Source organism: Pelodiscus sinensis, chromosome 6 (genome assembly GCF_052426305.1).
Source record: "Pelodiscus sinensis isolate ZL-2025 chromosome 6, ASM5242630v1, whole genome shotgun sequence".
In the NCBI taxonomy this organism is placed as follows: domain Eukaryota; kingdom Metazoa; phylum Chordata; order Testudines; family Trionychidae; genus Pelodiscus; species Pelodiscus sinensis.
In genome coordinates this window covers 112,342,245-112,366,548 of record NC_143057.1, presented here as the reverse complement: position 1 = coordinate 112,366,548, position 24,304 = coordinate 112,342,245, and the positions used below count along the sequence as shown (strand labels likewise).

Here is a 24,304-nt window from a genome sequence, read left to right as displayed (position 1 = left end):
GCAGTCAACTCCAATCCACATACAGGTTGGTCCTGATGAACTGCAGGCCCTATTGCACAGCACATCCTACGGTGGAGCTGCATATGAACCATAGGCATATACAAACCTGTGATATTTTCAGTGCATGCCTTATCTCATCCCACTCCAACTCTCCCTTTCTGCCTCCCACAATGCAGATGTTTCACACTCCACCGGTGTCCTGCATTTACTTTGTATGAAATAAATTAAATTCAGGTGTTTCAAAGAAATCTTTATTCCATTACATGAAAGCAAGCAAGCAAGCATATCCCAGCAAAGCTACAGTCACCATAGCACTAAGTTCAGTGTATGGCACTCCCATGTATGGCATCAAACTGCTACCTCACATCATCCCTGACTCGACAACCCCAATCATGCTCCAGTAGCACTGGTCTCAGGCTGTTCAAACTCTGACTCCAGGCGCCGTGCCTAGCGGTCCAGCCCATGGAAAAGCTTTCACTCTTTTCTTCACAAATATTATGGAGGGTACAGCACGTGGCAATAACTGTAGGGATGTTATCTGCCAAGTTCAGCTTTCTGTACAACATCACCAGCGAGCCTTCAAATAGTTAAAAGCGCATTCCAGTCATTCTGTACCTGCTCTGTCTGTTATTGAACTGCTCCTTGTTGTGGTCAGGTTCCTTATGTAAGGTTTCATGAGTCATGGCATTAAGGCAGTGGTCACCAATCAGTTGATTGGGGTCTACTAGTAGATTTTGGAGCTGACAGGTGATCCTGACTGGTTTAACCAAGAGGCTGCCCCTCCCTCCACTGCTGCACATCCTGCCCTTTGCCTTGGAGCTGTCCTCTCAGAAGCCTTCTGCTTGCACTTCAGCTGCCCCTCCCTCCACTGCTGCACATCCTGCCCTTTGCCTTGGAGCTGTCCTCTCAGGAGCCTCCTGCTTGCTGTGCAAAGGGGAGGAAGGAGGGGTGCTGATGTCAGGGTGCCCCCTTTTCCCCTCTGCATCCTATCCCCACAGAGCAGAGGGGGCACACCAAGACTTGGGATGGAGTCTGCTGGCTCCTTTTGGGAGTAGTGCAGGGTCAGGACAGGAGGAGTCTGCCTAGCTCCACTACACTACCACCCAGGAGCCACTTGAGATAAGCAGGGCCCAGCTGGAGACCACATCCTATAACTAGGGCTCGAAAATTAATGTAATCTACTCGGCATGGCGAGTAGATTACAAGCCGGCACAGCCACGCAGCACGGTCAATGCATGTGCAGTGCGGTCTGTGCATGCGCAGCGTGCCAAACCGCGCGGCTGGTGAGCAGGGCTCATCGCGGTTTGGCGAGCCCTGCCTATAACCTTACCCTAGTCATGACCTCCCTCCCGCACTCCAAGCCCCATTACCCTTGCATCTAAACCTCCTTGCAGAGGCTGTACCTAGAACTCCCTACGATACCCCAACAGCCTGCCCCAAGATCAGCTCAGAGGCCCCTCACACTCCAAATCCCTTAATCAATGACCAGAGCCTGCACCCCAACCCTCTGCCCCAGCCTGGTCAAAGTGAGGGAGGACAGAGTGAGCAGGGGACAGGGCCTCAGAGAAGGGCAGATCTTGGCTTGCACTTAAATTCAAAAAGTCCTCTTGTGCTTAAAAAGGCCACTGCATTAAGGGATAGGCAGGGTCTCCAAGAATCACATTGGGCATTTCCACTTCCCCCATGGTGAACATCTGGCCTGGTAAAAAGTCTACACGTGCAGCTTCCTAAACATGCCAGTGTTCCGAAAGATGTAAAAGTCATCATCTTTCCGGACAAACCTGTATTAATGTCTTTGAAATGCTCACTGTGATCCGTAAGTGCCTGTAAAACCATGGAAAATACCCCAAGGTTAATGTATCCAGCGGATTGGTGGTCAGGTACCAGAATTGGAATGTGCATGCCATCTAATACCCCTTCACAGTTTGGAAAGACCATTCATGGAAAGCCATCCCATTTCATGCACTTTGCCCAAAGACATGGTCTTTCAGAGCAGGTTGAGACTGATGGCCCCGCACACTTCCATCAGCACAAGTCCAATAGTTGACTTTACCACTCCGAAATGAACAAAAATTGTCTGGAGTAGCCAGCTTCCACAGCGCAAATGCCACAAGCTTTTCTGCTGGCAGTGTAGCTCTTGTTTGTGTGCTCGAGCTCAGCACGCAGTCCAATTTAAGTGACTTTCCTCATCTAAAAGTTCTGCAACCACTGATCATCATCTCAGGCTTGCAAGATGATGTGATTACCGTGAATATAATCACAGTAACTTGCTGGCGGCTGACTGCGTGGACAACCAACAGCGTTGCTGCTGCTGCACTCCAGGAACAGTGCTGCAACTGCCAGCGCTTTACCACAAACCCCCACCCAGCCAAAAGTGACCATTTCTAAACAGGGAATTAATGATTATCAGAACTACTAAGGCTGTGTCTAGACTGCAGGGTTTTTTAGAAAAAAGTAGCCTTTTTTTTCGAAAAAACTTCACCTGCATCTAGACTATAGCCATGTTCTTTTGAAATTAAATCGAAAGAACGCAGCTTTTCCTTCGACGGCGGTACTCCTCATTTCACAAGAAATAACGCCTTTTTTCGAAAGTGCTCTTTCAAAAAAAAGGCGCTATGTAATGCAAACTGTGCTTTTTCGAAAGAGCATCCAGACTGCCTGGGTGCTCTTTCAAAAAAAAGAGCTTGCTTTTTTGAAAGTACTGATTGTAGTCTAGACGCTCTTTCAAAAGGGGCTTGCAGTCTAGGCATAGCCTAAGAGAAGTGCCTTGATGACTTTCTGGAAAATGTGCTTTAGTCAAACAAGTTACTGAGTTCAGTGCAGAGTAATCCAGAGACATGTAATGTCCTGTGACACACATGAAGTATTAAAGCTGTAGTGGATCACAAATGGAATGAGTCAACATGATGCAGCTGAAAAAAGGTTCATATAATCCAGCATATTAGCAGCAGTGTTGTACATTGACAAGGGACATAACTGTCCCACTCTAAAGTAGGCCTCACCACTGTTATGTAAAGTACTGTGTCCAACTCTAGGTGCCATACTTACATATATACTAAACTAAAAAGTCCAGAAAGGAGCAACTAAAGTTAAAAACAAAAACAAAAAACAAGTAGAAAACCTGACCTGAAGAAAGGTTAAAAACATGAGCATATTTAGTCTTGAGAAAAGATAATTGAGGAGGGACCTGACAATAGTCTTCGAATATTTTAAGAGGATGTTATGAAGTGCACGAATCTCTAAATCTGCAACATGGTAGTCATATGTTACATATTAGAAAAAACACTTCCCTCAGTTTGGAAGCCCATTCTAGTGCTTAACTATCTAAGGTAGTTGAGGAATCCCCACCATTAGAGGTTTAAGAACAGGCTGGACGTACAGAAAAGGTCTAGGTTTACAGGCAGTCCCCGGGTTACGTACAAGATAGGGACTGTAGGTTTGTTCTTAAGTTGAATCTGTATGTAAGTCGGAACTGGCGTCCAGATTCAGCCGCTGCTGAAACTGATCAATTTCAACAGCGGCTGAATCTGGATGCCAGTTCTGCCTCGGGCTTCCTGTAGTCAGCCGCTGGTCAGTTTCAGCAGCGGCTGACTTGGGGACCCCTGGGGCAGAGTAGCTGGGGTGCTGCCGGGTTGGTCCAGTAGCGCCGAGGAGCGGCACTACTGGAGCAACCTAGCAGCGCCCCAGCTGCTCTACCCCAGGCGTCGTGGGCAGAAAAAAGCCTGGTCTGCTGGGGGGGAGGGGGCACTAGCTGCGCTCCCCCTCCCCCAGCAGACCAGGGAGACGCAGAGCAAAGCCGTGGAGGACGCCCGCAGCGGGACAGCCTAGAAGCACCGTGGCTGTCCCACTGCGGGCGGCCTCCGAGGCTTTGCTCGCTGTCTCCCTTGTCTGACCAGCAGACCAGGGAGACGGGGAGCAGCTTTTCTCGCCCCAGAGGACGGGGGCGGCAGGACCGCAGCTCATCTGGGCGTCCTGCCGCTCCCGTCCTCCGGGGCGGGAAAAGCCCCGTTCGTAACTGCGGATCTGACATAAGTCGGATCCGCGTAACTCGGGAACTGCCTGTACTTGGTCCAGTAATGGATTTGACTTTAAGGTCCCATTCAGCTGCATATTTCTGTGATTCTGTAAGTTCTACTGGATGATCTCAGTCCTTTTCTGACCTTACATCCTATAAACGTATGCTGGCATAAGCGTATAGTCACTCTGGAGTGATGGACTGTTATAACAAAAACCTGTCTAAACATTGGAACCTGTGTCACCTCATCAATTATTTTGTCCCAAGTATTTTAAATTAGACTTTCCAAGTTTCATGTAAATATACCTATATGAAATTTGAAGACAAAGCTTTACTTACAGTTACACTGTTAACATTCTGAAATTTTACATAGCGAAGCTGGACAATACCATCTTCTTTTATGTCATCTGGAGTTAGTTCCAAGGCTTGGGTTGGTTCACTTCTTTCTGCTTCTTCAAAGTCCATAGATCGTGGAAGGTTGATGAAGATTTTTATATACTTGGGACCTTGACCTGGGTTAACACACATTAGCAATTTAATTAACTAAACCACTTTTTAGATACAAAATTCGAACCTAGAAGCATCTTTACAATGTTTGTTATATGAACACGTAGTGACAATTTTGTTTTTGCTACATTCATAAAATTAGTACAAGATATAAGTACAGAAACCACATTTGAAACTATAGTTCTACCTTGCTCTACTGTATGTCAATATAAATATCTATGCCATGTCAAAACTATAGCATATGGACAGCATGGAGATTACATTAAATATATTTTAAAGAACAAATCTACTGTATTGATTGTTTTCTCCAATTTCAACAAAGCTACTTCCAAAGAGCAGGATTTCTAGAAAGCAACAAGATCCATACTACTGTCTTTACATGAATCCATGGGACCTTGCTAATAATTACAATTATACTGCTCAGAAAACAGGAACTGCAGCTATTATATTCAGGATTCTGAAATAATCCAATTAAACACTGAAGAACAATTAAACCTTTAAAAATAGTGTAAGCAGAAAACTAGGAACAATTTGATGGAATAAAGAAACAGATGTATTTTACTCACCATTATCTGGCCCTTGAAGCTTCATGGAATAAAGCTTGACAGGTTGATTAAAAGCCACAGTAATAAGGAGCTGTAGAGAAAAAGTTTATCTAAGTATTTCTCAATGCAAAATATTTTGAAATGCAGACAAAATATTTAAGAAAAAATAAAACAAAATGTTGTTTAGATCAGGGAAAGTAACTGATCACAAGGATATGATTAGTGTTCTCAGTCTTTATATGTAAATATTATTAGAATTTAGGAAATATCTTGTTATACAGCTTGAAAGAAGACTCCTGTTAATGAAAGCCTATCTACTAGAACCCTGAACAATTCTCAGATTTTGTTCTAGGCAAGGCTTTGGAAATGGGTACCTAAAGTTGAGTCTTAAACCAAACACCTTGGGCAAAATTTTCAAAATAGATGAGCAATTGTGTGCACCTTAGTTTTGAGGTGCCTTAAGGCCCAATTTTCAAGAGCAAGGATCATTCAACAGTTTCCATACACCAGAATATTAGGTCTAAGAGTCTAATTTTAAACACTCATTTTTTAAAAACTTGGCCTTAACCTGTACAGGACAGCACACAATCTCACCCAAGCCCTTGAAAGCCACCACGCAATTTAGAATTATGTTTAATACTAAACATTTTATGAAGCATCAAAAGCTGTGTTTTACCTACAAGAAAAACATGGTAAAGATATGTGAGATTATGGTTTTCAATTGTTTTAAAGTTTCCTTTCCCAAGTAATTTCTCCACTGCTGTAAGTGAACTGTTGAGCTCACTTACTATCTAGAGTTCACTGCATTCATCAAGTTTATTACTGTACACTTGTTGCTGCTTAATACTGAATTTGGCATTTATTAGCCAGAAACAGAATCTCCCACTTTTTAATCCCAAAATGATTGTAAACATAGGAGAATTAGACAATTATACTAGTCAATACTAGGGATGTAAAAGAGTAGTCAAATAGCTGACTACTCGATAAGCCTAGGCTTATCGGGTAGTCAAGTTGACCACTTGCATCTCCACCACCCTTTGCTATCTCCACATTAGAGGCAGTAATTGGAGAGAGGGGGGGAGGAGGAGGAGGAAGAGGAAAGAGGAGCCAGCACTGGAAGGAGGGGACAGCTGCATCTCTGTCTTTGAAGGTTCCCTGCTGCACCTCTGCCTTTGAACTGCAGCAAGAGTCGCCAGCACTCTTATCAACTTTGATTAAATGACTTCTTGATTAGCTGATCAATCAAAATTTAACATCCCTAGTCAATACGTGAAGAAAAAACTGCCCTTTAAAATTATATTCAACCACAAATTGAAATTATACCTGCTCATCACAGTCAGATTCCAGGTAGGTAGAGTCTTTACGTAAACAGTTATCAAATCCATGTTCGTCACTTTCATTAAGACATTCACAGCCAGCTTTATTAATAAATGGCATTAAATCCATCTGAAAAAAAAAAAAGCCAACAGTGCTGCTGGGTGCTTGAAAATATGCCACCTACTTGAAAAGAATTAGTAAATGTGTAGATGAGTAAAATTCATCACTGTATACAGGATGAGATTAAAATAAAAAAACTAGTTCAATAATTTCATCCTTAACAGAATATATTCAAGCATTCATATTACACAGGGGTGGACAATTTTTGACAGGGGGCCTCTTAGAATTTGTTAACTGGTCAAAGACTGCATTTCTATGATATTAATGGAGGAGGCACATCATGCATCTGGAATAGAGGCTGGATTCAGAAGAGAGGTCAGGTTAGCAGACTGGGGTGGAGGAGAGGGTGTAGGGTCTCGGAAGAAGTTGTGACCAGGGTCAAGGGTGCAGAGGATTTGGGTTGTGACTGATCAAAGACTTGGGGTGCAGCAGGTGGTGAGCTGCTAGTTCTGGCCATAACGTGCTTACACTAGGCGGCATGCTCAAAGCGGCTGATGCTGGGGTCTTGTGTCTCTGTGTGGCAAGCCAGTGAGGAGGGAGGCTCTTTAAGATGCAGACACCTCTCCCTCAGGAGCTATGGGACGATCCAAATATTTGATGGGCCAGATTTTGCCCACCCCACATCTTAAATTTTAGTTAACCTCCACCCCCCATTTGCAAAATTTTATCATGCATTCCCTGGAATCTACAAAGTGCACAGCAAGACAAAGTGAACTATTGCAGGCTGTAATTTGGCTTAAGCACCAAAACCATATCCTAAATTAAGGTCCTATCAAATTCACAGCCATGAAAAACAAGTCTCAGGCCATGAAATCTGGTCTTTTCCTATGAAATGAGTTAAGTTTGTATGCTTTTACTTTACTATCCTGATTTCATGAGGGAAACCAACGTCTTAAATTGAGGGTCCTGGACAAAAAGGGAGTTACAAGGAGGTCACAAGATTATTTAAGGGGAGATCATGGTATTGTCACTCTTAATTGTTTGCTGCCTTCAGAGCTGGGCAGCCAGAGACCAGCAGCTGTTAGCCAGGCACCCAGCTCTGAAAGTGGTCTGCTGCCACAGCACACTGTTGCTGGTGATGACTATGCCCTCACCTCCTGACCAGCTGCCACTGCTCTCCGGATGCCCAGCTCTAAAGGAAGAGAGTCATTGTCTGCAGCAGTGCAGAAGGGTAGAAGTATAAGAACTTTTTGCATCAGTACCCCTACTGTTATAACATGACATTTCAGATTTAACTAGCTGAAAGTCAAAACATTTACTCTTAAAAATCCTATGACCATGAAATTGCGCAAAACAGACCATGAATTTGGTAGGGCCTTATACATAATGCATTTGCAAAACAGGTGTAAAAAGACTGATGTTTTAACACTAGAGAAGTCCAAAAGCAAGCCTACTTAAAAATAAATGTACAATTAACAAAACAACTTTAGAATAATAACATTTGCACTGATGACAGACCCCACCTTCAAAGCTATTCATTGTTGAACTTTCTCATCAAGTATCCAACTAAGGGTTTTGACATCTTAAAAGAAACATGAAACTACCACCAACTATATATACACCAACAGAGTACAAAAATCTAGCTCATTGTATCAGATTTTTTTTCAAGATTACAAAAAGGTTCTCCTTGAGAAGACACTATACATTAAGTTCTGTAGCAAGGACAGTATTGATGTTATTGACTACTAGAAAGCTGTTACATCACAGTGTACTGTAGTTAAGTACAAAGCTAACTGCTAAATGGAAATCTTTACTAATTGTAGACAGAATTTTAGACTTTTTGGGATGGAACATTTTAAATAAGGCAAAAAACCCATCAAAAGACAATTTATATGCTTATCTTTAATATGTGGTTATTTTTATTATGAAAAAGTAGATGGTGAGAATTCCATTCCTCCCCTCTCCAGTTCAAGCAGGAAACTGAGATTTCATGCCTTTCTTATTGAGAAGGTTCAAAAGATGTTATTTAAAAAACTTGCCAGATAATTATCACCTTTATGAAGAGGATGAATTAGAAACATTAACCCTGAATGTCAGTGTTTTAAAAGTTTATTATCAGGTCAACACATTAAATTGCAGTCTAATTTATAAAGGTGTGAATTTGTCTGTTATAGAATTATTAGAAAAAAATCTGTTCATCTTATGAAGTTAGTTTAGTTTTAAAAAAGCAAATGCATACCTACCTTAGTCTCTTGTTACTTAAATTACTTCTAATGTGTTTTGGGCTGCGAAGCTAAAAAATGCCTTTTTGCATAACACTGCCACACTGGCTGTTACATTAACTATTAGCATAAGTATTTACATTCACAAGTAGGTGCAACACTAGTGCTGATACCGTAGTGAGTAACTGAATGATTACAACTTCAAGTGGCCTATATTCTACCATTTACATAAGAACAATTCAACTGGAAAAAGTATGCTATTTGTATGGCAGAAGTTGCTCTATAACTATGAGTTTGAAGTATTCAACATATAAAGATGTGTTTTTACATATAACGCTTCAGATATACTATTCACAAGTGAACGTATTAACTTTCCTAAAGCTAAATACAAAACTTTCATACTACTGTAGTAAAGCTATCACGTTACTGAACCAACTACTGGTTTTAGCATTTTTGAAATATAATACCAGGTATTCAACCATAAATGTTTTATATTGTTGCCAGAATAAGCTACCCCTTCTTAAAAGTAGAAACATTATACCAAATATTGCTTAGAGAACACCACCTAAGATGACAGCTCTAGCAGAGTGTTTTGTCACATTAAGTTTCTCATTTACATATGTTTGCTAGTACAGCTGTCAGACATGCTTAAGATATGCAGTACACAGTTGTCTTAAGGCAACATGAAAACAAGTAGAACAGTGCTTTCAAGAAATTCTTTTTCCTTAAGTATTTCAAACCATATTCCTTTTTAGTTTTGCAACAGTGAAACTCCCACTATCCTGTTACAAGGCTTAGTCCAAAAATTAATGGAATTACTATTTCAAAATTTTGTATGGTGTTTCCCATTCAGTGTTTTCTTACTGTTTAGATACAAACAAATTTATTTTATTGTCAAAAAAGGATACCTGTTAAGTTATATAGGCCCAGCACAGCTATTGTAACAACACTACAGCTTTATTAGAAGGCAGCAAGGTTTCCACAAACTTTGAAAATTCCATTTCAGTGTGTTGAATTAGACATTCCCTTGCAGCTTTTGCCATTTAAGCATTTCAGTGAAGTGCTAACAAGGGAACCAGACAACTTATGTTTTTTACTGCCCAAGAAGAATCAGAAGAAAATCAGCATAAACTAAAGCTAAGACTTTTAAAGTTAACCAGGTTTTTTTATTCTGTGCATTAACATGCAAGAAAGTCTCAAAAACATGGCTTTCATATGGCCCACTTTTAAAATATGACGACTCCAAATCTTAGTACATGAAGTTAAAATGCGGTCTACTCCAGACCTCATTCATTGGCCTGTGACAAAGTGTTGGGAAGACAACCATTAGAAATAAAGCTTCAAGGGGGTAGCCGAGTTAAGTCTGCAACAGGAATAAAGAAATTCCAAGGATACAGTCATGATCTGAAGGAATGCTGATCAACAACTGGTGACTAAGAGGTTAACTCAGGTACCTAGCAAAGGTATCAGGCAGACAGCCAATAACAATGCAAGTAGGAATTTCAAACTGGAAAACAGGGTTTTTTTTCCCCTCTCTCCTTTGTTTTGAGATCAGAGAAGTTTCTCCGGGGCAACGAGAAGATGGAAGACACTTTCTCTCTCCAAGAACAGACTTCTTGAAATGTGTAAGTAGGGAATAGTTTGTCAGGGTTTACTGTTTTCCTTGTTTGGGGATATGAAAATCATGTCTGAGCTGGCTAATTGTTTTTCTCTTTTGTAACTAAGGATTATGGCCCAAGAACTTCCCCATAGTGAGTGAGTGTGTATATATATATATATAATCTCAAATTGTGGCTCTTTCCACATAGCCAATTTACTATGTTTGCAACTGTAGTTTTGTTTTTGATAATAAAAGATTTTTTTATTCTAATTAACTGGTATTGGTCAATTGTTGTGTGCTTAGGACAAAGTGCCTAGTTACAGGGGCAAAGCCCATTGTTGTCTGTGGATTCCCTGTTTTTCCCCCAACTCCAAGCAAAACGGAGGTTGGGACAGGGGGAAGAGTTTCACGGGGGGGGGAGGGGGGAGAAGTCCCAAGTGATCTCTTCCCTGATTTTCTTGGAATCACTTGGATGGTGGCAGTGAAGAACCAGTCTTGGTTGTTCCCCCTTCTATTCAATCTCAGTCCCCTGAGATCCAAAGAGTTGGTCTCTGGGAATCAGACACACAGTTTTTGCAGAGATTATTCTGCTAGTCGACTCTCTAACTCCACATGCATAGTGTCAGGTGGGGGGATTAAACCATGACAGATATTTTAATGCAAGCACTAATAAAAAGTGAGACACTCTAAAAAAAGTTAAGCAGAACAGTTTCTAAATCAAGCTTTACTGAGTTTTCTGTAAAGCTTCAGAAGTTCTAACAAACCAAGGAAAAAACATTTCCTCTTTATTGTATTTATCCTTTCCAATTTAAGTTATGTTTACTGTACATAGTTCAACTAAGTTAATGTTCAAGGTATTCTCTCTTCCCTTCAAAAGAATGAATCTCTTAACTTCCCAACTCCAAGTGAACAATTGTGAAATCTGTGACTATGCTATGTCATTATTTACTGCAGACCAAACACTGTTTAATTCTGAATATATGATCTATATTTTTAAAAGTAAATAAATCATGTACTAATTATTCCATAGCAAAAGTGAGATAGCCTAGAATTAGACTTGCCCATTCCTATTCTGCTGTGTTAACTCAAAGTCCCAAGACAGTTAAGACCTTTTGAGGAATCAGGTAAACCGTTTGGCAAATATTCTTAGATGCTATTAATGATCAAACTATAACTCACCACACCACCCCTTCCAAAAAGCAGCTTTCTAACAAGCTTTTAGGGTAGCTGCAACATTACAGAATGAGAATGTTACAAAAAGCTATTTGAGAAAAGATACTGAAAACATAGCAAAGAAGATTCACCTAAGGACAGTCCACAGAATCTTTAAAATTTTAGTAGTTATTCAAATAACTCATTTTGCAGGAAGCAGATCTGTTTTCCTATACGATTTTAAAACAGAGAAGTCTAGTAGAAGAAACATCTACAGAAAAATTTTCAACATGAAATCCAAGCAATGTTCTAGACTCAGGGGCATATTTTGGAGAAGACTTAATTACACCATTTTCAAATATTACTATAATGTATTGCTATGAAGTCATTCTTTAAAAGCTTGCTTGGAAAAGGAAAAGGCACATGATCTTTAAAAAAAAATATTAAGACATCTAAGTTTCTACCTAAACTTATCCATTTAAGTTAGATCTTAGTACGTTTAGAAAGCAGGACAACATGGACATATTTTTTAAAATAAATTTACAAGTTCTTAAAATAAGGCATGCATACATATCCTTTTGGAATATCTGTGTCCTCATTATTTCCAGGATCATTCTCTAGATGCTGTTTAATTTTTTCTTCTAATCCTACAGCGTCCGCTCCTTGATATTGGTCAATTCGCACTTTGTTTCGGAAAAACATAAATGTTGGTGTTGCTGATATATTATTGGTTGCAGCTGTTCCCTAGAATTGACATATTGATTACTGTTGTGTGATAAAGTGTTATATACAACATTTCTAAACTTGAAAGCAGTGGCTACAAGTAGCAGCTTTATTAATATGCAACAGTATTAGCCATCGTGATCATCTACATCTTGGCACATCTAGAAAAGCAGTTTAGACTGTAATTAACTGTCACTGTGAAATAGCCCTAGAACTAAACAGGATTCATTCTGGGATAAGGCAAGCTCGTCATCCTCAATTGCCAACACATATCAGGGTTAAAAGCCATGCTTACAGACCAAGAGAAAGATAGTTGCTAATAAAACGAACAATGAACAAGAATCTCATTTGTTCCTTTCTCCGTGATTCCCCTTAATCCAGGGGTGGGCAATAATTTTTAATGAGGGGCCACGCCAAGATTCTGGCAAGTGGTCAAGGACCACACTTCTATGAAGGGGATGTGGGGTGTAAGACGGAGGTTAGGTGCAAAACGAAGTTTGGGGCAGAGGACTGGGGTGCAGCAGGGGTGTAATGGTCTGAAGGGAGTTTGAATGAAGGAGAAGGTTGTGACTTGGGGCAGGATGCTTCAAGTGAAAAGTCCAACAGGATTTATGGATCAGAATTCTGGCCCAGGGAGGGTATAGGGGGAGTACAAGGACTGGGAGGAAGTTGCGACCTGGAAGAAAGGAGGAAAGGTACAGAGGGTTTGGGTTGTGGACTGCAGCAGGCAGCTGGGGGTTGGGGCGGGGGAGGGGCGCAAAGAGGGAATGAAGTGCAAGAGGCAGGCTCTGACTAAGAAGTGCTTACCTCGGTGGGCTTCAAGCCAGCAGCTCTGCAAGGAGCAGATTATCTGCTGCAGTTCCAGGCTTGTAGGGTGGCTGTACCACACTGTTCTGCCCACACATGCTATCCCTGCCCCCTAGAAAAATTTCTTAGCTTCTATTGGCTGGAAATTGGCCAATGAGCACTGACATTCTTCCAAAATTACCTCTTTAAAAATAAGTTATTTATTTTGAGTTTAGTAAGTGAAAGGTATATGATGAAGGTAAAGGAAGTTACCTTGGTTACGGATTTAGGAAGGACTTCAATGTTACATGATTTAAATTGTTCTTTTTTTTCTAAAGCACATTATTAATCTTAACTACACAACTGAAACTTTGCATCTTTATTTTGCTTTGATTTGTTAATGTTTTAACATTCCTAGAAGTATCCTGGAAAATCTGTTTACTGTAACATCTGAAGTCATTTTCCTTATACCTTTGGAATGCATTAAAGCATATAGAAACTCTTTTCTAGTGCAGACTCCATTGGTACAGCTTGTATAATAATCTACCATTTATCACATCTTTATAAAAAAGTCTACAGACCAACTTCTGAATAACAGCGCCCTTTACAATAGATGAGCCTAAGTTGCAACTCCTAATTATTCAAGTTCTTATCCTGCATCCATCAGTCACTGGAATTATAAATTAGGACCCCTCAGGTCAGACAGCATTATAAAACTTTGTTACTGTATTCAGTCCAATTTTAAGCTCCCGTTTCTACCACATCCTTTGGAAAAATAATTCAAAGACTAATGAATGAGATAGTAAATGTTTGAGAATGTTGTCTACTCTGTATACTTGCTCCACCATACATAAAAATATTGTACCCTGCCATATGTTTGTAAGCTTCTCTCACCTTACTACACAAAAATAAAGCAGCTACTATTGTTGGGGATGCAAATATGTACACAAAAACCAATATAGTTTCTTGGTTCTACCTGGTTCACAATCATTTTTATTAGAATGTATTCTTCAAATAGCCTTTCCTCTGTTATTTTTATTTGTGCACACATTACAACAAAAAATGCATACTACTTCCTTGCTCTATCAAGTGATGCTTATTGTAAAGTAACAACTGCAGTTTCATTTTTCCTTTGCTGTCATACTTTACTCTAAACTGAGATTTTTCTGTTTTACAGGTTTCTCTCTGAAACTGAACACAAGCATCTTAGATATTTTTCTGCCACAGATAGAGCAGCCATCAGCATTACAAATGATTTTCATTTTGTTATCCACTTGTGTTTCTAACCTTTTCAAATGCCTTTGTATTAGTTATATATCCCAACTGGTTCTAATAATCCATCATAATTCAGTATCTTCAGCAAGTTCTGTCAATATTATCTATTCTCATGTTTACACTAATGAAAAGAAGACTCCTGGTCACTTCAAGTTACTTCCTAGCCTCTCAATGTTGCTGTTAATCATTTAACCATTTTGTTCACCCAGTGACCATGTTGCTCCACTCTCAACACCACTGGAAATAAACATTAGTAACATTTCAGAAGCCACTAAAATACTTAACTAAAATCTGGCATTACATTTGCCGCAGTCCCTTCACCTACTTTTTTTAAATATGCACAGACGTGTTTGGCAAGATTTATTCTTCATAATTCATACTACTGCCCATGATTTCGTTGACATGTACATATTTAGCAATTCCTGCGGGATGCTCCTCTTAGGGACAGTAGTCAGGAATTTTAGGGCAGTAATTAGGATCATTTTATTTTTGGAAAAAACCCACAAAAACAAAAAAATCCCCAAAACAAACAGTAATTTCTCCAGTCTTTTAGTATCACCCAATCATCCAATAATTTTCTATTTAGTAGCCAGTGGTTTGGGAACTTTTTTAGTTAATTTTTATAGTGTCCTAAGATATGAGCTGGATCTAGTTTTCAGATATTATGTTATTTACTCTTTTATAAAGGGCAGCTTATAAGATCTTACTTCCCAATGGTCAAAATGTATTTGTGCATACAACTCACCTGGCACTGATGTACATCTACTTCCAAAAAAGTTGCCTGGGGATATTTATTACTCAAAGCACTGAACGCTGGAGCTATCCTCAAACAAGGACCACATCTATTAAGGAAAAAAAATAGATGTAAGTTTGTCTAGTTTTTGTAATAGCAATATTTTGCCCCATATATGATATCCAATGTCTGTTGAAGTCAGTGGGAGTTGTACGCGTGTATTTGGCCCTTAGTTGGATGCAAGTCTTACAACACCTTTCATAGTTGGCAAACCTAGTCAGATATTGCTGAATGACAGGCAAAATAATGTGAGTCAATTCCCACTTCCTGCATAAACAGTTCTGATTACTTAGTAATAACCTTCATCAGTTTCAAACTCTATATTCTAGGTTTAGCTTGGTTAGCATCACCACATATCACTATCAATGCACATCATATCAGTTAAAAAGGAGGACATTTACTTTGGGGAAAGAGCTCTTTGCTGCTCTGAAAGAGCGGATTTAATCACCAGCTCACACTAACCCTACCTAGTATTTTCATGTTACCAACTGTAGTTACATAATTCATTAATTCCCTTTTCCTATAGTAGTTGGTGTCCACAATTTCATCTTTTCTGGCAAAGATTTATCAGAAGTGACATTTGCTTCTACGACAGTGAATGCTATGTAGTTTATCTTCCCTTTCCTCCTGCCTTCAGTATGAGAAGTCACTGATCCCCAGGACACAGTGTCTGTAGAAAGGCACATTTTCAGAAGTTTCATGAACTCACTCAGGGTCAGGGTCAGATCTTCGAAGAATTTAGGTTCCTAAATACTGAAAAAAAAAAATCAATGGAAGTTGGGAGACTAAACACCTTTGAGGATTCAGGCCTAAGCTACTGCTCCAACTAGAACTCTCTTTAATTTTAGCATCTTGACTAGTTGCTACCCCAACATTATGAATTATAGTGTGGAAGTAGTCTAATTCTTAACTATAGCTTCCCTCAAATCCCAATCACTACAATATCCAGGAAACAAAGCATAAAGAAACTAAGGAGTTTCCTCCACTCCCCTCAATTTTTAGTAAAGTAAATTTTCTGACACACAACTTAGAATCCTAGGGCTGGAAGAGACCTCAGGAGGGTCATCAAGTTCAGCCTCCTGCCCAAAGCAGGACCAGCCCTAACTAAATCATCCCAGCCAGGGCTTTGTCAACTCAAGACTTAAAAACCTCTACAGATGGAGATTCCACCACTCCCTAAGTAACCCATTCCAGTGCTTCACCACTGGCCTAGTGAAATAGTTTTCCCTAATATCCAACCTTGACCTCCCCCACTGTAATTTGAGATCATTGCTCCTTGTTATGCCATCCATCACTACTGAGAGCAGCCTCTCTCCATCTCTTTGGAACCTCTCTTCAGGAAGCTGAAGGCTAGTATCAACCCCTCCCCTCCACTCTTCTCTTCCACAGACTAAATAAACCCACATCCCTCAGCCTCTCCTCTAGGTCATGTGCTCCAGCCCCCTAATTATTTTGGCTGCCCTCGACTGGACCCTCTCCATTTCATCACATCCTTTCTATAGTGGAGGGCTCAGAAATGAACGTAATACTCCAGATGTGGCAGTAACTTATGCTGCCCCATTGTCACCTCTCACCACCCCTTGCAGAGCATTTCATTAATCCTTCTCCGTCACTCACCTTATAATTTCTTTTCAGCTGCTCCACATTGTGCTTTAATAGCAAAGTTATACTTTTTAATGGTTGCCTGTAACTGGCTCTTGATCCATGCTTTACTATAGCAGAAGCGCTTTGATATTTACAATGGGAGGGTAAGTCTACACTTGCACCCTCTTTCGAGAGAGGGATGCAAATGAAGACATTCGAAACTGCAAATGAAGCCAGGATTTAAATATCCCGTGCTTCATTTGCGTATTTGCATTATGACGCTATTTTGAAATAACAGACACTGTTAAGACGCGATTATTTCGAGAGAAAACCCTTCTCTCAAAATAACTGGTAAACCTCATTGCATCTACATGTTTTGTTAGTCTTTAAAGTTCTGCTAAACAACTTGCTGTTTTTCAAGTTTATCCTGTATAAACTAACTTGGCTGTACTCCTCTGAAGCTTTTGGATTTACAGTAGTAATTTTAGAATTACATGACTTCAGTACCAAACCCCCAGATACACAAATCTAAACTGCAAAATTGACTTGAGAAATTATGACAGCAGACTGATGGCAAGGAGTTTGGATTTGATAAAGCAGAAACAGGGCTGCTGTTTCCACCCAACTCCAGACCATATATAATTAATGTGCAATCCACCCTGCATGCAAGGTGGGCTTGCTTTTTGGTTCAAATGTTAAATATAGTCTTAAATTTAGAATACCGCAGTTTCACTAGGTAAATACACAGTTTAAAATGCCAAAAAATTAACGAATTTTATATTGACACTTCGTAACTAGAACTGCAAGTATTAATAAAACAAAGATTAATAGCCGTTTGCCTACCATTTTTCATAGTAGCAGAGTATGTTTGTCAACAGCAAAGTTAGAGTGCTGTTAGATAATTTTGGTGGTTTTTTTAAAATTTTTAAATACTAGAAGATTTCCAAGGCCAAACTATTTAAATTAAGTTTAAAGAGACAGTAAGCATTTATTATCTCTGAATTACTGCTAATACTAGATCTGCCAGATCCACCTAGCATAGCCCAACCAAAATTAACAAAAAGCCCTTCCCACGTAATTATTTTCTAAACATTCAAGCTTTTAAAACAAACAGAGTAAGCCAAATGCACCTATTTGAGACTGGGACAGCCCCTGTGATGGCCTTAGCAGCAAATGATCACTTCATGTCACAGTAAACCCACACCACAAAATGCTTCCTTTACAACCAGGCAATCCCACAAACTCTGCCCTTACACCGCTCCCCAATTAGGAAAGCTCGCTCCTTGTAAGGAAATGTGACACTAGCCACCCTCACAGGAGGAACAAAGTTTGGTGCAGGGCGGTGAGTCACACCAGAGTCCCCCCCAAACGCCACACGCTGCCCTGAGCCTCAGAGCTGCGAGTGACAGGCAGTGGGGGAGAAGCTCCTCGAGGCTACACCACCCAGCCAGGGCCACCACGCCTAAGAGGCAGAAGGGGAGAGCAGAGATGCAGCAGCGCAGGGTGGGGCGGGGGCAGAGGCAGATCAAGGTGCATGAGGCGGGGAGCCCAGAGCCTTGCGCGAGACCGATGGGAGGAGGGGGGGGGGTGACGTCCCAGGGCAGGAGCGGCGCGTCTCTTTCCTCCCCGAAGGCTGGCGGTGCTGGGGGGCAGCCGGGCTCCAACGGCACCGAGTCTCCTCTCACTCACCCCCGCATGGTGAACTTGGCCACGACGAGCCGGGAGCCGGCAGCGCTGAGCTCGGGCTGGAACTCGGTGTCGTTGGCGATTACCTTCATCCCGACCATCCTGGCCGGGGACCCCGCCACAAGCGGAGGCTCGCGCCGCAAACCCCTCCGCTTATCTGCACAGTCACCGCGGGAAAGAGGTGCGCCCAGCATGCACCGTAACCGCGCAGGCGCAAACCGGGACCCTGTCCTGCGCGGCTTGGTGCCTGGGAGAGGGAGGAGGGGTGGGCGGGGCCGACGGTGCATGACTCCGCTCCTCGCGCACGCACTCGGCGGCCATCTTGCTGTAGGGCGGATAACGCCGTGGGGGAGATTTAGCAGCCATTTTGAGTAAGGGACTGGGGCACCTCTCTAGTGGAGTCCTACCCGGAGAGACCAACAACGGCCATCTTGGTTTGGGGCGGAGAATAGGCCTGCGGGGGTGTTGATACGCAGCGTATCGCCGTGGAGAGATGGGACCCCTCCTGACGCCGAAAGGATCTAACTTGGGGAGAGGTCTTCAGTTGCCAACTCTCCCGGACCGGCACTGTTACACCAAATGGCGTTCGGTCTGTCTGGTCTATGGAGTTGGCAACTCCATCCAGTGCAGTGCGACTCAGCGATGCAGGGGCGCAGCTGAGCCGCTGGAGCTAAGGGCAGAACCTGAGCTCCGCACGGAGACTATCCATGGGGAGCCTGCTTAAAGCCAGCTACTCTTGAGCACTGGTTCCCGCTTCCCCCACCCTTGCCCTTTGCTGCCTTTGATACAGAGGTAGCAAGATGAGGGTAGTCCATGTAGGTAAATGATTATCAGTTAATCCTGTCATTAGTTATAAACGATAATTGGCTTATCAGTTAATCGTTTACTCAACTATACACTAACATCCCAAATGGAGACAAGGACCTTGCAGAGATATTTGACTATGTTACCTGATGCTGGGATTTGTCTTGGATGCTGTATGTTTCCACAAAAAGTGGAGGGTAGGTTTAAACTGAATACTAAGGATTCCCACCTTTTGCAAACCCTATTTAAGGGTGGGAAGTGAGGTAATCCAGGTAGCCAATTGTCCCTGACTAACCTATGCCAGATGACTGTTGGAAACAACTAAGACTGAACTGGGGGAAGTAACTTGGCCCATGCTGGAAGAATGTCTAGTCTGTGAAGATTATTAGAACTTTTAGAGTGAGGTATTACATGTAGTTAGTTTCTTTAGTGTATCAAACTTATCTTGTGTGCTTTTATTTTGCTTAGAAACCTACTTAGTTCTGTGTGCTATCTCTTAGGATCACTTACGGGGAGGGATAGCTCAGTGGTTTGAGCATTGGCCCGCTAAAGCTAGCATTGTCAGCTCCGACCTTGAGGGGGGGCCATTTAGAGATCTGGGGAAAATCTGTTAGGGATGGTACTGAGTCCTGCCATGAAGGCAGGGGACTGGACTTAATGACCTCACAATGTCCTTTCCAGTTCTATGAGATAGGTATAGCTCCATTTACTATTTAAATCCTGTTTTATACTTAATAAAACCATTTTTGTTTATTAATAAACCCAGCATATATAATTGTTACCTGAGTAGGGGGCAATAAAGTCTGTGTGTATCTCTCTTTACATTGAGAAAGAGAGTGAATGTGAATAACCCCAGGGCTGTTGCTACACTTCGAAGGAGAGAACGCTGTGGGGAGCACAGAGCCAGCAGGGGACTCAAGCAATCCCCTGCTGGCCTGCTCCCCCCCAGTGTTTCAAAGCGAAAGTGCTGCATGGAGCCTGGGGTCAGCTGGGGACTCATTTGACGCTTCCACTTTAGGCTTCAGGCTTCATGCAGTGTTTCAAAGCGGTAGTGCTACATGGAGCCCAGGATCAGTGCAGGACTCCACAGCTGACCCCCAGCTTCATGTGGTTTTCAAAGTGGCAGACCCTGGGCTGCATGCAGTGCTGCCATTTTGAAGCACTCTCTCTTCATCTCCCCCCACCTTGCTGCTTCTTTCTGATAGAGGCAGTGGGAGGGAGGGAGGTGGAGCAACTAATCGACTAGTGTGTTGACTAGTGGTTCACATCTCTAGTCCCAGGTGGGTCTTGACACATCAGAACCACTCACTTTGCTCAAATACTACTTCTTTAGACAGGTGAGCAAGTTTCACTGTCTTTCAGGACATATAATTTCTCACTGATCATTTCAGTATCAGTCTTTCACTAGCGTTGTTCTCTTGTTCCTTGACAATTTCTCTTTTGTGCATTGATGATAAATGATCAGTCAGATGGGAAAAGCCAGAGTCCACATCTACTGTCAATTTATTTCTATTAAGATTCCTAGTAAATCTCTTCAATTTTGTCAAAATATTTTCCCCTTCACTGCCTGGACTATATAAGATCGTGTATGCATTTGCTCTTGAATGGTACTCGCTTAGCCCCATGTATTTGAAGTATGATTCCTCAGGCATGCTCTATCATCTAGGTTAAGAGACAGAGTGATCACAAGTCCTTTTGTCAAAATAATATTTATGTTTTTATTTCTTATTTTCTTTCATTTTCCCTATGGCTTAATTGTTATGGGATTTCAGCAAGCTGTCAGTAATTGGTAAATTAGACTTGATCTTTCTTGCCATTATGAGCTGAGCTGGAGAACAGCCATTCTTCTGGGGTGTACAACAGTAAAATAGTAATGCTCTACACATCCACTGACAATAGCCTTTTTCATAAGGTTGTTTTCTGTCTGTATAGACTTTTCCACATTTGATTGGGGATAATTTGAACTTGATGTTTTCTGATGAAAATCCCAAAATATTGCGAATTGTCTAAAATCTGTACTGAAAAATTGTGGCCCATTGTCATTAAAGATTTAATCTGGAATCCCATGTTTGCAAAAGATTCCCTTCATGCAGGTGATCACTGATGTAGGTCACCTCTACACTTCAGAGTTAGGTCAATTTAAGTTTCGTTGATGATCATGAGCTGCTTTAATTACATCAGTTGTGCATGTCCATATAATGCTTCTTCTGCTGTTGAAGTGCATCCACAGCTCCCCTGCGGAACCAGGTAAGCATCCGTTTTTCGTTTTCACTCTAGCTCTTCACTTCAGAAGATCTTTGCAATGAAAAAAGGGCCTAGAAGGAATGTTGACCCATCCTAACAAAGGATGTACTCCAGAGACTTTTAAAATAGCAGTTCACTTAATATCTGAAAAGAGCCTACACCAAGAACTTTGTGATTGGTGTATGTAATGTAATTTTTAACAATTCTACTTTCAACCTTTTATTTTTTCTTTTATTAATAAACCTTTAGATTTTAGATTCTAAAGGATTGGCACAGGGTGCTTTTTGGGGTAAGATTTAAGGTATAAATTGGGATTGAAAGAACCTGTTTGGATTTGGTGAGATTGATTTTCATAACCTCTCATCTGAGTAAGGTGCAATACTAGTTGTGGTACAGGGAAAGCTGGAATGTCTGAGGAAATTGTTTGTGTGACTTCTTCCTGTCTAAAGTGGCATAACTGCTCCGTATGATTGATTTGGTGTGTCTTATAGTGAAGGACCCCCATTCTTGGGCTGTAAGTAGCCCTGTTTCTATGCAATTTGCCCTGATTTGACCCTCTCAGCGGTGCCCCCAGAACCTGCTACGAAGGACTACAGATCTCAGTAAAGGGCAGGAAATACTTGATTACTTTGAGGCAATGTGATTCCCTGACTGCAGTGTGGCAATAGATGGAATACATATCCTAACTTTGGCCCCACGCCATCTTGTGACAGAGTACATCAAACTGGAAGGTCTAGTTCTCCAGGGTTTTGCAGACACTGAGGCTATTTCACTTGCATTAATGCAGTATGGTCAGGGAAGGAGCATGTGTGTGCATCTTTAAGAACATTGAACTGTATAGGAAGTTGCACATTGGGACTTTCTTTCTAGACCAGAAGTTTCAAACAGGAGAGGTGGAAATGCCCAAATATTCTAATGGTCATTGTAGCCTGCTGTGCTTTGCATCCCATTTGCAAAGCTAAGGGGTAAAAGTAAACAGTGATGGAGTGCTTAGCTTTAGGTATATCAGCTGACTGCTGATTTTGAGCAACCAGATATCAGGGCACTTAGATGGGTGTTAGGATGATATCTGATTTAGGGATTCTTTGAAGAAGCATTTTTACAATGATTCCTGGTAATGTGTCTTTATGTGATTCAGTCAGCCAAGAAATGTTTACTTGCCACCTTGAGTTACTCTTGTAGTGCTTGCTTCCTGAACATTAATTGTACAGACCAAATATTCATGGCTATAGCTACTGTGTTTGAATATTAGCACCAATTAACATGTGTATGACACAAAGACCCATTTGATATCAAAGACTGAAATTTGCAAACAGAATAAGACTTTTCTTTTTTGGTCAAATGGGGGACATGGCAATAACAAACAGTTTCTAAGTTACAGCTCTTAGGGTGTGTCTAGACTACAGGTTTTTTTTGAAAAACGTGGCCTTTTTTCGAAAAACCTGTGTCTAAACTGCTGTCACATTCTTTTGAAATTAAATCGAAAGAATGCGGAATTTTTTTCAACAGCGGAAAACCTCATTTTATGAGGAATAACGCCTTTTTTCAAAAGTGCTCTTTGAAAAAAGGTGCTATTGAATGCAAACAGGGCTTTTTTGAAAGAGATCATCCAAATAGTGGCTCGCTTTTTCAAAATAAGTGGTTGCAGTCTAGACACTCTTTCAAAAGAGGCTTGTAGTCTAGACGTACCCTTATAGATGTGTGTTTCCAGCTTTCATTAAGAAGCTAGTCCCTAGGAATGGAGTGCACAGGGTTCTGAGAGGGACTTGGACTATGTGAAGTATGTGGTGGAGGAGTGTGTAGTGCATCTTCCCTTAGAGCATACTATCACTAGGTCAAGCCTACTTGTCCTCAGCACTTTTTGGGTGTGACCATGGAATGCAGGCTTGTACTCAGGAATTTCTGTGGGGAAGTGATTTTTTTGAAAATGTGGACCGCAAAGGTGTGAATGCACCCCCAAAGGTGTGAATGCAAGTAAGAGGGAAAATCAGCCTCAGCCTTCCTCTGGCCTGCCAGAGCATGGGGAAGGGAGCCTTAGACAGCAAGCCGCTCCTGCCTTAACCTGGCTGGCCGTAGCATACTTGCTTGGGGCACAATGGGGGAGTGCTTTCACACCCTTTGTGCCACCCCCTTCATCGCCCCGCATACGGGCCTGGAATGTTCAGCGCCCCTGTTCACACTATGTGCTTCCACAGGGAGTTCATGTGAATGGGACACCTGGGGAAGCCTTACTTGCTCCTCCAGAGGACTAAACACCCCACTTCTAGTCTCAGCCAGCTTGGAAAATAAAAGGGTTTATTAGTAATTGGAAATACAGAATAGAAACGGCAGTTAACACAGAAATTAGGAACATTCAGCAAAGACCATCCTAGGGTGGAGGAAATTCAAAGCTCTGGACTCTCCCCTACTTGAGTTCCTAAACAGCAGACAGACCAATTTCCAGAAGCCCACCCTCAATCACACTCAGCCTCCCTGCCTTCAACCTTTTGTCTTTCTTAGAAGCAAACAGGTCAACTAGCCTCTACTTCCCTTCACCAACTGGCTCTTGCAGAGAATGGGCCCTGCCTATCAGTTGCCAGGACACCCAGACTATGTCTAGACTACATCCCTTTTTCGAAAGAGAGATGTAAATTAGACATATCGAAATTGCAAATGAAGCCGGGATTTGAATTTCCTATGCTTCATTTGCATAATCACATCACAGCATGTTTTCAAAAAGTGCTATTTCGAAAGAAACCACGGTCTAGTAAAGCCTTTTTTGAAAGATCCTGTACTCCTCAAAAAATGAGGTTTACAGAATCTTTCAAAAAAGGCTTTTCTTTTTGAAAGAACTGCGCCTAGACCGCGGTTTCACTTTTGAAATAGCATTTTTTGAAAAAACGCTGTGATGCCATTAGGCAAATGAAGTATGGGAAATTCAAATCCTGGCTTCCTTTGCAATTTCGATATGTCTGATTTATATCCCTCTTTTGGAAGAGGGATGGATATTGT

At 41.5% G+C, this 24,304-nt stretch overlaps 1 protein-coding gene across 4 annotated transcripts in view; it reads right to left on the bottom strand.

Annotated features, from left to right (window-relative positions):
* The window catches only part of TXNL1 (thioredoxin like 1), a 33,883-nt gene extending 15,389 nt beyond the window's left edge, over positions 1 to 18,494 (bottom strand). The window contains exons 1-6 of one of the 4 annotated variants that reach the window (XR_012904973.2): positions 18,269 to 18,494; positions 14,948 to 15,044; positions 11,989 to 12,162; positions 6,391 to 6,513; positions 5,089 to 5,158; positions 4,355 to 4,527 (exon numbers count right to left, since the gene is read on the bottom strand). Coding sequence is in view for 3 of the 4 variants with exons in the window: in XM_075932631.2 (XP_075788746.1) it covers positions 4,355 to 4,527; positions 5,089 to 5,158; positions 6,391 to 6,513; positions 11,989 to 12,162; positions 14,948 to 15,044; positions 18,269 to 18,459 (828 nt within the window). In the remaining variant the exon portion in view is untranslated. The remainder of the gene's footprint in view (positions 1 to 4,354; positions 4,528 to 5,088; positions 5,159 to 6,390; positions 6,514 to 11,988; positions 12,163 to 14,947; positions 15,045 to 18,268) is intronic. The other 3 variants (XM_075932631.2, XM_014570215.4, XM_006116575.5) reach the window with 3 other exon arrangements.
* Positions 18,495 to 24,304: the final 5,810 nt, after the last annotated feature.